Source organism: Oryza sativa, chromosome 8, assembly GCF_034140825.1.
Source record: "Oryza sativa Japonica Group chromosome 8, ASM3414082v1".
Classification (NCBI taxonomy): Eukaryota; Viridiplantae; Streptophyta; class Magnoliopsida; order Poales; family Poaceae; genus Oryza; species Oryza sativa.
Window position 1 is genome coordinate 3,250,944 of NC_089042.1, and position 12,626 is coordinate 3,263,569.

The window sequence follows — 12,626 nt, forward strand, 5'->3', positions numbered from 1 at the left end:
AGTAACAAAAAAGACAAATTTCAGGTGAATAGTAACAGGACACTATTCACCTGAAATTTGTCTTTTTTGTTTCTCATAAACGAACTTGAGTTTGGAGTTAATATTTGGTGAGAATGTATTTTATATCTACACCTATCTCTAGTATTTTTTTCATAAATTTACGAAACTTTTAGGTATGATTTTCACGAGTTTTCAACACTTAGCTCATTTTCACCGGATATGTCCTCGAAGCTATTACATGTGCAAAAAAACAGTTGAAGATTACAAACACTAGCTCCTACCAACCTCAGTCATGAGTCATGACCCGGGTTCAAAATTCGGTTGTACCGGAACCAACCCCCCCCCTCCTCCCGATACGATATTATTTCAATTGAAATTTTAAAGGTTTTTTATTTTTTTTCTGAACTTTGCAATATTTTGCTCAAAAATTCGAACCAAAATTTCCGAGATTTCAGTATATCGGCACCCTCCCATACAAATGCTGAAAACGAAATATTGAACACTGGGCATGACTAAAGGAAAGTTATCAGCTTGGCTAAACCTCTCAGGTTTGTTGCGCATCAAAGAGCCTGAGATTTTCTCATCAGAGCATGCATGGCTAACTCTGCAACTCACCTTTTTTTTTCTTTTTGTTTCAAGAAAATTAAAGAAAGCAGAATATATATATTGGTAGTATGTAAGTTAGTTTAGGGAAAAAAATAAAGTAAATACCACATTCTTCAGAAAATTGCCTTCACAAACAAGAGTTTTGGAATTGCTTATATAAAGCCTTGCTGTCTGCTTTATTTCACATCAGCTAGCTCTCACACCTCTCTGTTTCACCAGTAATTTGTGAAAAAAAAATTACTAGTGGAGATAACTACGAATATAATGGTGAATTGGAAAATTGGAATGAAGCTAGTATAGTACTAGCTATAGCTAGCTAGTCCATGGAAGTCTGCAACGAATTTAACTTGCCATGCATCTCTGAATGCATTGTAACCACTAACCAGAGGGTTGCACTACTAGAAAAAGCATTTTTCCTGACGTGGGGGGTCTCATTTTCGCAGGCGGACATAATCCTTAGAGCCAAATGACTGCCTATGAAATATAAATCGGGGTGAAATATACCACTTAAGCGGCGCTTCGCAGGCGGAGCACTTAAGGGGCGACTGCGAAAATCATTTTTCTAAGTCCGACTGCGAAAATAGACTTAATATAAATACACGCGGGCGGCAATTTTTTCTAAGTCCTCAGTCCTCCCCTCCACACCTCTCCTCACCACCGGCCCCTCCCCTCCCCTCTCCTCCTCTCCCCTCCCCTCACTTCTACTCTCCCCGGCGGCGGCTCCCGGCGGCGGTGGCGGCGAAGGGCGGCAGCGGCGAGGAGGCGAGGCGGCGCGGCCGAGGAGGTTGGCGGCGGCGCCGACGGCGTGGAGCGGCGACGACGCAGGCTAGGCGACGGCGGCGGCTCCCCTCCTCCCTCCCTCCCAGATCTGGCCGGAGGAGGGAGGGGGAAGGCTGGCGGCGGCGACGATGGCGCGGGCCGGGCGGCGGCGACGACGTCGCGGGCCGGGCGGCGGCGGCTCCCCTCCCCCGCTCCCTCCCAGATCTGACCGGAGGAGGGAGGGAGGAGGCCGGCGGCGGCGCCGACGGCGTGGGCTAGGCGGCGGCGGCGGCTCCCCTCCCCCCTCCCTCCCAGATCTGGCCAGAGGAGGGAGGGGGGAGGCCGCCGGCGGCGGCTCCTGGTGTAGGCTGGCGTTTTTTTTTTTGTTCGTTTCTTCTATTTTCGCAGGCGGGCCGTTGCCCCGACTGCAAAGATGGATGATTTTCGCAGTCATTGTGGTGCAGGCGGACCTCTCTCCCGCCTGCGAAAATTAGTTTTGTCCGCCTGCAAAAATGCTTTTTCTAGTAGTGTTGTATAGCTCATTCAAACACGCATGTCGCAATGAAGGGGGTAAAACTAGCTTAGCTTAGCTATGCTTGTCTTCTCCAACATTCCCAAGGCTTCTAGTTTTCAAAACCCTAGCTTAGCTTGGCTTAGCTCCTGGATCCTACTAGCTAGCTAGCCCCTTTCATGGCCAATCATCATCAACTTCTCAGTCAATTCATCAACTTCATCCATCCCAGAGACCTCTGCAAGATTATTGTCATCCCAATCCTAGTTGTAAAAACACTTTCCCAATTTCCCAATTACTACTTAGTTACTTCTCCGCCCCAAAATAAGCTAACTTCTCAGCACACGAACGACCAAAAGTTAATTTATTTTGGGATGTAGAGAAAATTTTATATACTTTTTTTTCCTTTTTGCTCTTCATTCTTACTAAGGTTTGCCTAAATTCATTTTTTCTCATGGAGTATATGACTCCACACAATGAAGAACACAATACGCATACGATCAACAAATCAGGATTCAATCTTTCGTTTTCGGTGTTTGTATTGGGATTTGGTCAAATTTGAACAAAATATTGCCAAATAAAAAAAATCGAAAAACTTTAAAAAATTCAGCCCAAATAATATCGAGTCCAATACAACAAAAAAAATTCCAAAATTTCGGTCCGGAATTTTGAACCATGGCACAAATTAAACAGATAGAGGGAGAGAGATTGTTTACGGCAACTCTTGCAAAATATTTCATGAAGAACGTACGAAAGAACAAAGAGAAATCTAACTAGAAAGAAAGAAAAAACAGATTAGGACATAATGCTAGCTAATTAACTGAGACAAAGATCGAATAATATATACTTTACGACATGCATTATTGCTGCTTGCATGGGGGAACTTATCGTCGTCATGCATCGATCTTCGAATTCGTCGTATGAAGAGACGATCGACTAGATTTCAGTTGTGAGACGGAGGATGCGTCTTGGGCGGCGCGTAGTCGACGCCGGCGTCGTCCGCTGCGCCATCGCTGCCGCCGCCGTCGCCGGAATCACCATCATCTTTCCCGCCGACGTCCGCGGCCGCCGGGAACGGCGCCATCGCGGCTCCGGCTCCGGCGGCCTCTTCCTCCGTCGTCCTCGCCGCCGCAGCCGCACCCTCGACGCCGCCGGGCTGCAGCCCCAGGGCGCCGTCCGGCAGCGGCGCCGGCGCCGGCGATCCCCGCTTCTCCTCCACCGCCGCCCGCATGTACCTCCGGGGAGACCTCCACACGTGCTGCATGCACACGCACACGAAGATAATCAAAATCAAGAATCCAACTAATTAATTTATTAACCAAGAACACTTCTCCACTCATGCTTACCATGGCGGCGGTAATGTCGTCGTCGCCGTACAGCGCCGCCGTCGACGGCGAAGCGGCCGGAGCGGCGGCGAAGAGGCGGCGGTGGTTGCGGCTGGTGGCGTGGCAGACGGAGAGGTGGAGGAGGAAGAAGAGGAGGAGACAGACCATGCAAGAGCAGCGCATGATCTCTCGGCTTCTTTTTCTCTACTCCCTTTCTGAGTCCTCGACTCTTTTTTCTACAAGGATTTTTGAGGGTTTTTTTTTGTTCTGGTCTTATTTTGATCCGAGGCGTGGTTGGGGTTGGAATGTGACGCGGTTTGGAGATTTCGCATAGGTATTTGTAGTCGCTCAGGGACTCGTATTGTCATACATAACCAATCAATTTATGCCAGGTGTCTAGTTAATCAAGCTTTGTGTTTTTTTTTTACGCGAAAGCTTTGTTTATTCAAAGACAACCAAGACTATATATTCATATATACTCCTATATTTGCAATCTCACAAGTACACAAACTAGTACCAACTGTTATGGCCTAGATGAAAAAAAGATGTTCATTAGTTTTGACCAAGTATTATAATTTGGCTAGAGAACACTACTAGAAAACTCATTTTCGGCATCGTAGGGGATTGATTTTCGCAGGCGGGCATGTAATTTGGAGCCAAAACCCCGCCGGCAAAAAAAGTACCTGGGGTGGAGGGGGCGGTCCGCCTGTGAAGATTGATCTTTGCAGGCGCCTGCGAAGATCGATCTTCGCAGGCGACGCTTATATGGCCCGCCTGCAAAGATACCCCTATATAGTCTTTTTCCTCCCCGAGCCCTGTTCATTCTCCCCGACGTTTCTCTCTCCTAAAGTGACTTAAATATAGGGGGGAGGTTTTGAACTTCAAATCTTCGGGGGAATTTTCTACGGTACTTAGATCTACTCATTTCCACACTAGGTATGCAATTTTTTAAGCTTTTAGACCTTAATTTGTGATGGATTTATGCATCCAAAATTGTGAAGGAAGAGCTCCATGTTTTTTAATTTTATTTCTTTTCATATGTTGATGTTAGATGTATGTGTAATACTTGATGCCTCTTGTTGTAGTGGTTTAATATGGTAACATAAATTCTCTTTTTTTTATTTTTGCTATCACATCCACCACCTAGTTCTAGATCTAGATCTAGATCTTGTCATATATAGAGAGAGAATAAAATTTTAAATGTCTATTTATTCGGTGCAATCAAAAAATAGTTATAGTATTTTGTAATATGCCGATGATATGATTTTTTTAGATTTTCCTAATGTACTAATTTGGCATGTCTGTGTAAAAAAAATTGAAATAAACTTTGATTTTTTATTACTTTACACTTAACCTTTAGTTAATTAGTTTTGAATAGCGATAAGTTTTTTCAATAAACCCTACAAATTTGGTATTAATTGTGCAAATATTTTACGTATATTTTTTTTAGAGATATGGAAAGTCGGGAATGGATGTATCATTGGCCGAGGTTTTTGTCTCCATATAGAAACGAAGTGGCTAAATTTATTGGTATTGCCAAGGCACACGCTGAGAAGAACAATATGAGGAAGATAATTTGTTCATGTGCTGACTGTAAGAATGAAATATCCTGGGACTTTGACGATGCTTTTAAAGTGAAGGAGCACTTAGTAACTCGTGGATTTATGGACAAGCACGAAATATGGACACGTCATGGTGAAGAACAAGTGGACGGGCATGAAAATGTAGTTCCGACACAAGTTGAAGACATGGTGCATGACGATGGTTCTGTTGAGGACAAAATCGACCTAGAGGAAATGTTACGTCATGCAGAACCTGAGGTGCTGATGGGGTCAGCTAGAGGGTTAAATTACTTTGAAGCTTTACAGAAGGCAGCAAAGGAAGTTTTGTACGATGAGTCGAAGGGCTGTGACAGTGAGTTCACAACACTCCAGTCAGTTCTTGAACTTATGAGGTTAAAGGCGAGACATGGATGGTCTGATACCAGTTTCGACAGTCTGTTAGAACTTCTGCAGAAAATGCTACCGAGGCCTAACTCACTACCATCCAGCACATATCAAGCAAAGAAACTCATATGCCCCCTTTCACTTGGTGTGGAAAAGATTCATGCGTGCGTAAATCACTGCATACTATACAGGAAAGAGTACGCTTCTTTAGATGAATATCCAACATGCGGTGCAAGCCGGTACAAGTCGAATAGCAATACTGGCCTAGAACCCTCAGAAGCAACTAAGGGACGACAGAGAAAAATCCCGCAGCTTGTGATGTGGTACCTTCCTGTCAAAGACCGCATTAAACGGATATACTCAAACCCGCGAGATGTGGAACTAATGCGCTAACATGAAGAAGGGCGCAAGAAGGATGGGATGATTCGACATCCGGCAGATGCTCATCAGTAGATAAACTTTAATGCTCAGTATAGAGAGTTTGCTAAAAACCCACGGAACATTAGATTTGCCCTGAGTACTGATGGAGTTAATCCTTTTGGAGACATGAGCAGTTCACATAGTACTTGGCCAGTGCTTCTCACCATGTATAATCTTCCTACCTAGCTTTGTCAAAAACGAAAATACGTACTACTCTGTATCGTCATACAGGGACCCCATCAACCTGGTATTGATATAGACGTATTTCTTGAACCATTGTTGGAAGATATGGCTGATTTATGGAAAGAGGGATTGAAAGTGTGGGACGAGTACTTAAGGGAATACTTCACAGTGAAGGCCATCATCTTCGTGACCATTAACGATTATCCAGCAATGTTTTCAGTTTCAGGTCAAATTAAAGGTAAAACAGGATGTGTGATCTGCTTGAATGGAACGTACTATAGGTATCTCCCGGGTTCCAACAAGCTTGTGTACATGCGGCACCGGCGGTTCCTACGTACAAATCACAAGTACCGCAAGATGAAGGCGGAGTTCGATGGTACTGAAGAGACTGATCCTGCACCAAAACCTACATCGGGAGAAAATGTGTGTGCAATGATAGAGAAAATTGTTTGTGAGTTTGGAAAAATGACTAAGAAACCATCAAAGGGGACAAATCGGAAGAAGCCCGAGAAGAATACGAAGGGAGGGGATAGTAAGAAGCAAGATGACAGTTCGAAGCCAGATGATAAACTCCCTCCCCCATTCAAGAAGCATTCCATATTTTTTAAGTACCTCCCGTACTGGAAAGATCTGGAGGTTCGGCATACCATAGACGTCATGCATCTAGAGAAGAATGTGTTTGACAACATAGTTGGAACATTGTTGGACATGCCGAAGAAGACTAAAGATGGTCTGCAATCAAGGATGGACCTAGTCGAGATGGGAATCAAGGAAGAGTTACACCCTCAAGAAGGAGAAAAGAATGGCAAAGTATATCTTCCACCAGCCTGTTTCACACTGACAGCCTGTTTCAATTTTGCAGGATATGTGAATTTGTCAAGGATTTTAAATAACATGTTGGAGGGTATGTTAACATTTTTTTTAAAAAAAGTGGAGGATATGTTTGCCTTTTCCATTTTTTTTAGTCAACATGTCGATGAAATAAGGAAGTCAATTAGTGCACTACTTGATAATAACAAATCAAATTTTGTACAAATTTGTTTGTAGTAATTAATTTAGCATAATAGTAAGTAGCTATTAGTTTCGCTATTTAAATTTGTTTGTACTAATTAATTTAGCATAACAGTAAGTACTAGTTAAATTTGGAAATCTCAGAGAATTTAAATTTGTTCATACGACATATTGTTAATATACAATTTATTTTTGTACTAATTAGTTTGTACTAATTTGAGTAATTTAAAATGTGGACGATAACACTTTTTTTTACATTAGAGGTTTGAAACGATGGCCAATAGTACTCCTAAGAGGATATGTGAATTTGTCAAGGATTTTAAATAACATGTTGGAGGGTATGTTAACATTTTTTTTTAAAAAAAAGTGGAGGATATGTTTGCCTTCTCCATTTTTTTTAGTCAACATGTTGATGAAATAAGGAAGTCAATTAGTGCACTACTTGATAATAACATATCAAATTTTGTACAAATTTGTTTGTAGTAATTAATTTAGCATAATAGTAAGTAGTCATTAGTTTCGCTATTTAAATTTGTTTGTACTAATTAATTTAGCATAACAGTAAGTACTAGTTAAATTTGGAAATCTCAGAGAATTTAAATTTGTTCATACGACATATTGTTAATATACAATTTATTTTTGTACTAATTAGTTTGTACTAATTTGAGTAATTTAAAATGTGGACGATAACACTTTTTTTTACATTAGAGGTTTGAAACGATGGCCAATAGTACTCCTAAGAGGAAGGTGACTGATAAGGCGGATGATCCAGAGATGCAAAAGGAAAATCCAGTGCCGGAAGTGCCACCGGAGATTGCATTGCCGGAGGCAGCCATGGAGATTTCACCGCCGGAGACAGCCATGGAGATTCCAGTGCCGGATGTGCCCATGGAGATTACAGTGGCAGAACCAGAGGTGCAATTTGTAGCATCAGTCGGGTCAGACAAAGAAGAAGTACCAGGATTGGAATGGGATGGTACAAAGCCAGAAATATTTGAAGACCCTTCTCCTATGAAAGACCCCGATGTGCCACGAGTGCTTAGGAGCCATGACTCCAAGTCCAAAGATGAGAACAAGGAGAAGTTCATAGTAACCGTCTTCAGAGGGGGTAAGGAACGTGCCAAGCTCAGAGATGACAACCCCCAGAAGGCTGCTGAACTAGCCGGGCCAACATACTTCGCAACCGATGATTGCCCGGAAAAGTACGAACATGGGAAAGCACTCTTGCCGGAATGGGCACTGAAAGAAGCACTATGGGAGATGAGAAGGTTACATAACTTCTACATGGAGGCCAGCAAGAAAGGCTTGGGCAATATAACAGCTTGATCACCTGCAGATTGTTTCGGCGAAGAAGGTTACGTATGGCTAGATTTCTCAGATCTCCACGCCATATATCGTCGGGATAAGATGGACGTCAATTACGTCGGTGTTTGGTGCATGTGAGTATGAGTTTTAATTAATTAGATGAAAAAAAATGTACAATACAAATCCATGTGATTGTTACTAACAAACTTCTTCTATAGGATGCAATACATGGATGCTAAGAAGAAAAAAGAACCCATCAGCTTCTTGTATCCAACTCGGATCTGCCAAACACAGCATACCGTGATGCTAGCACCAGGGTCAAACCAGCTGAAGGGCAAGAATCCAAAAGAGATAGCAGAATACAAGAAGGGCTTGCACAAGGAGAAATTGATTACTGTCGCATAGTACATTAGATGAGCCTTCTTGCACTTTCAAAATAAGAGAGTCGTTATAGCCGCTTATAATTTTAAGTAAGTCCGGTACATTTATCTTGTACACATATGTCTTATTTTAGCTGGTACTAAATAACTATAATGTTGTTAATATGTAGCGATCATTATATCTGTTTACTCATCCACCCTAAAGACGGAACCATGGTAGTCTTGGATCCTCTCGATTACAGTCACAAGCAATACAAAGAATTTCTAACAATCTTACAGTAGTAAGTTATTATGACTCTTGCATTTGTATATGAATGTATTACAAATAAATATCCTCCTTACTCTGAAACGGTACGACATCCATATACATCCATATAGTGCATACCAATACTATAAGTTCAAGGGTGGAGAACAGACCCGAACACGGGAGAAGCTGCTAGTACGTACCTATTGGCCGGTAATACTCCACTCACTTTATGTATTCCAATTGTTTCACTAATTGCAAATTTTAACTACTTTTTTCTATGATATGTCCTGAAGTGTCACAAGCAACCGCGAGGAACGGTCCTTTGCAGGTATTATGCGTGCGAATTCCTTAGGGTTAATGGACGGTACAGGACTAACGCGGAGGATGTAAGTCTCTATACTATGTACTAGACAGCACTTGATATTTATGATACTAATATATTGATTAATTTCAATGCATGCAGTTGCCAAGATTAGAATGTCGAACAAGCTTTGACGATACAGGTATCACAAATGTCCAGCGTGATCTGTGCCACTTCATCCACCATGAGTGCTGTCATGTCAAAGGAGATTTCTTTGACCCAGAGGGTGCCCTAGCGGCAAGTGACGAATTCAAGGATCTTCGGGAGTGGAACACTGCTATGCCATAATGTAACTAGATGACGTTATTTGAAGTGACAATGTAAAAAAATATTGTAATATATATATTTTGTCAACATTTTTGAGTTATGCAATATATGTAAATTTCTCAGTACCAAATGCTTGATAATCTTCCAATATATGTACATAAAAATCTACATGCAAGAATTTCTATTAAATAATTTAAAAGTAATTTACGGCCAAATTATAATTAAATTTCAATATTTTCTACCTATCTTCGCAGGCGGAAGTTTTTTTTTTTTTGCAAGCGGACGATTCCTATTTTCGCAGGCGGACCGGACTAGCCAACGTCCGTCTGCGAAAATAATCTTCGCAGGCGGACGGCCGCCCCGCCTGCGAAGACCCTTTTCGACCGCTTGCGATAATGCTTTTCCTAGTAGTGGAACACATTATTCGGATACACCAAAAAATAATTTGAGTATATATATATATATATATATATACGGGTTTATGATTATTGAGGCATAGGTGGAATTGTATGTTGTGTTTTCTTTCTGAAACTTTAATTTTATACATTATGATGGAGAGCGAGAATGGCTATAGATTCTGTTGAAGCAAATGTCGGGGTTTATCCATTATCTAAAGAGAAAATGAAGAGATCGAGGGGATGCCATGTTAATATTCACATGGATATTTTCATTATTGACATGGATATCTTAAATATATTTTTTATCTAAGTATTAGAACGTTGAGTGATAAGCAATAACTTTTGGACTAAGCGACAATCTTCTTCAGACTGTCTATCCATTTGTCAGGTGATTTCTAACCAAAAATCACCCAAATTTTTTCTACTCCTAGATTTACATCCAACGGACTACAAAAGAATATAACAAATACATATTTACTTAACATTTTTTTATCAAAATTACGGTGCACTTACATGTCTTATCAACTGAATTTACAAATGTAATTTTAGTTATATAGGACTGTAATTTTATATTTTAAAGAAAATTACAAATATATATTTACTTACACATTATTTTTTTTCAAAATTACAGGGCACTTACATGTCATATCAACTGATTTACAAATATAATTTTAATTTTAGTTATATAGGACTGTAATTTTATATTTTAAAGAAAATAACAATATATATTTACTTACACATTATTTTTATCAAAATTACAGTGCACTTACATGCCATATCAACTGAATTTACAAATGTAATTTTAGTTATATATGACTGTAATTTTATATTTTAAAGAAAACAACAAATATATATTTACTTACACATTATTTTTATCAAAATTACAAGGCATTTACATGATATATCAACTGAATTTACAAATGTAATTTTAGTTATATAGGATTGTAACTTTGTATTTCACGGTGACGACGACGACGAGAGTGGCCGTACTGCCGGCGGCCAGCTCAATCAGAGGCCACCTTGGCACCGTGCTTCTCCATCATCACGCGCGCACGCGGTAGCTAGGTAACACAGGCCGACGTGCCTGCCGGCCGGCGAGCTGCATGGAACGTCGACCTTGCAAATTGCCGCTCGCATCGCAAGCTGCATGGAGGCCAAAAAAAAGTGTCAAATGCCAGCAAAAAAATCACACGGGAGATGGATAGCAAAATCAAAAAAACAATCTTCTTTTCAGATAGGAAGACACGTCTGTCATGGGCATTTAATGGGCCAGGTAAAGACCTATTGAACGGGCCCTGATGTAAATCACCACTGCGTGGCCAGGCCCAACCCCAATTTGGAAACCTGACTAGTTATGGGATAAGTTCATCTGAGGTCCCTTAACTTTACACCGAATCCGATTTTCGTCCCTCGATCAGAAAACCAGACACAGCGGGTCCCTCAATTATTAAAACCGGTGCAGATTAGGTCCCTCGGCTGTTTTGAGAGCGGTTTTGGCTGACGTGACACCTATGTGGCTAATTTGACTCGGTCTTTGTCCGACGTGGCGCTTACGTGGCAATTCGACCCGTGGGACCCACATGTCAGTCTCACATAGAAAATAATAAAAAATCGTGGGACCCACGTGGGTCCCACATGTCAGTCCAACTCACCCCTCTTCTTCCTCCTCTCTCCCCATCTCCCTCTCTTCATCTCCCTATCTCTGCTCTCTCCAGGCGCCACGGAAGACAACGGCGCGTGGCGGCGCGCGGCCGGCGGCAGGAGAGGAGGGAGCAACGCGCAAAGACCGGCGAGGTGGGCAGGGAGGGAGGACGCAAGGAGGCCGGCGATGGCCAAGCGCCGTGGGCGGGGGCTTGATGGCGACGGACAGAGGGAGAGGTGCGCAGCCGACGGCGGCCAGCGGGAGAGGGAGCGGCGACCGCCCTCCGCCGCAACCTACCTCCACCACCAAGCTCGTCAGCGACTGCCCACCGGAGTGAGCAGGACGACAGCCGGCGACGGGTGAAGAGGATGAAGGCGGCGGTATGGAGCAGAGGTCGGAGGAGGGCCCCCAGCCGCTAGGATGGCGCTCGATCCGTCGCGTTTCACCACCACCGAGCTCGTCAGCTGCAGCCCACCGGAGCGAGGAGCGAGGAGCTTCCGCTTCCCCTTCCTCCCATTGACGCCGCAGCCGCAGCAACTGAGGCGCCGCTCCCCATGCCGCCGCTTCTGTGGCTGTTAACAGTAAAATTTGGTAAGCCCGGAGTAGTCATTGGCTTAGAGTCAATATCGGTTTGGAAGTCCTGAGATTAGCCGATGAGAGTTGTCAAGTCGTCAGTTGTCGGATTCTTGCTATATTCGGTTAAGGAAATTGATCTACTAAAGGAAGCTTATTCAGAAGAGACCAAGTTCAAAGAGAATGCGGCATAGCAAGTTATCTATTAATTAGGAATAGTTTGTTAGTTTCCTTTTATCTCTAGGAAAGTGTGTTTAGTGTCCTATAAGGACTTTATCATTTTCTTTTATCTTTAGGAAAGTTTCTTTCTTGTCCGACAAGGACTTGTATCAACCCATGGGTATAAATATGTACACCCGGGGTCTATGTAATCTATCTCCACGATCAATACAATTCGGTGCATCGCCACCTTTTACCTTTTCTACTTTATTTTATCATCCGGCGGGACTTGGCACTTGACGCGGGGCTGCATCGGTGTTCGATCTCCGGCTAAGGGGTAAGTCCAATGTTCCGCCGGCCCAGGGAATTGTATCGTTTACGTCGGCGTCGTTCAAGGCTGCATCAGTACATTCGACCTCTTGGATTGCTCTGGTTTGGATGATATATTTGCCTACCTATTTATCATATGTATCTGTTAATCTAGTCTTAGCATATCAATTTAGCTCTATCGGCTACTTCTCGTTTTAGGGTTT

General features: G+C 42.6%; 1 protein-coding gene across 1 annotated transcript; it reads right to left on the reverse strand.

Moving 5' to 3' along the window:
- Positions 1-2,521: 2,521 nt before the first annotated feature.
- Positions 2,522-3,369, reverse strand: LOC136351413 (uncharacterized). Its single transcript, XM_066303503.1, has 2 exons — positions 3,223-3,369; positions 2,522-3,134 (listed from the first exon to the last, which is right to left on the reverse strand). The coding sequence occupies exons 1-2, from the start codon at positions 3,367-3,369 to the stop codon at positions 2,820-2,822; spliced, it is 462 nt and encodes a 153-aa protein (XP_066159600.1). The 3' UTR covers positions 2,522-2,819.
- Positions 3,370-12,626: the final 9,257 nt, after the last annotated feature.

Coding starts and splice junctions, on each gene's coding strand:
- LOC136351413 (XM_066303503.1), bottom strand. CDS start 3,369: ATGGTCTGTCTCCTCCTCTTCTTCCTCCTCCACCTCTCCGTCTGCCAC. Junction 3,135..3,222: donor ACGACATTACCGCCGCCATG/GTAAGCATGAGT, acceptor GTGTGCATGCAG/CACGTGTGGAGGTCTCCCCG.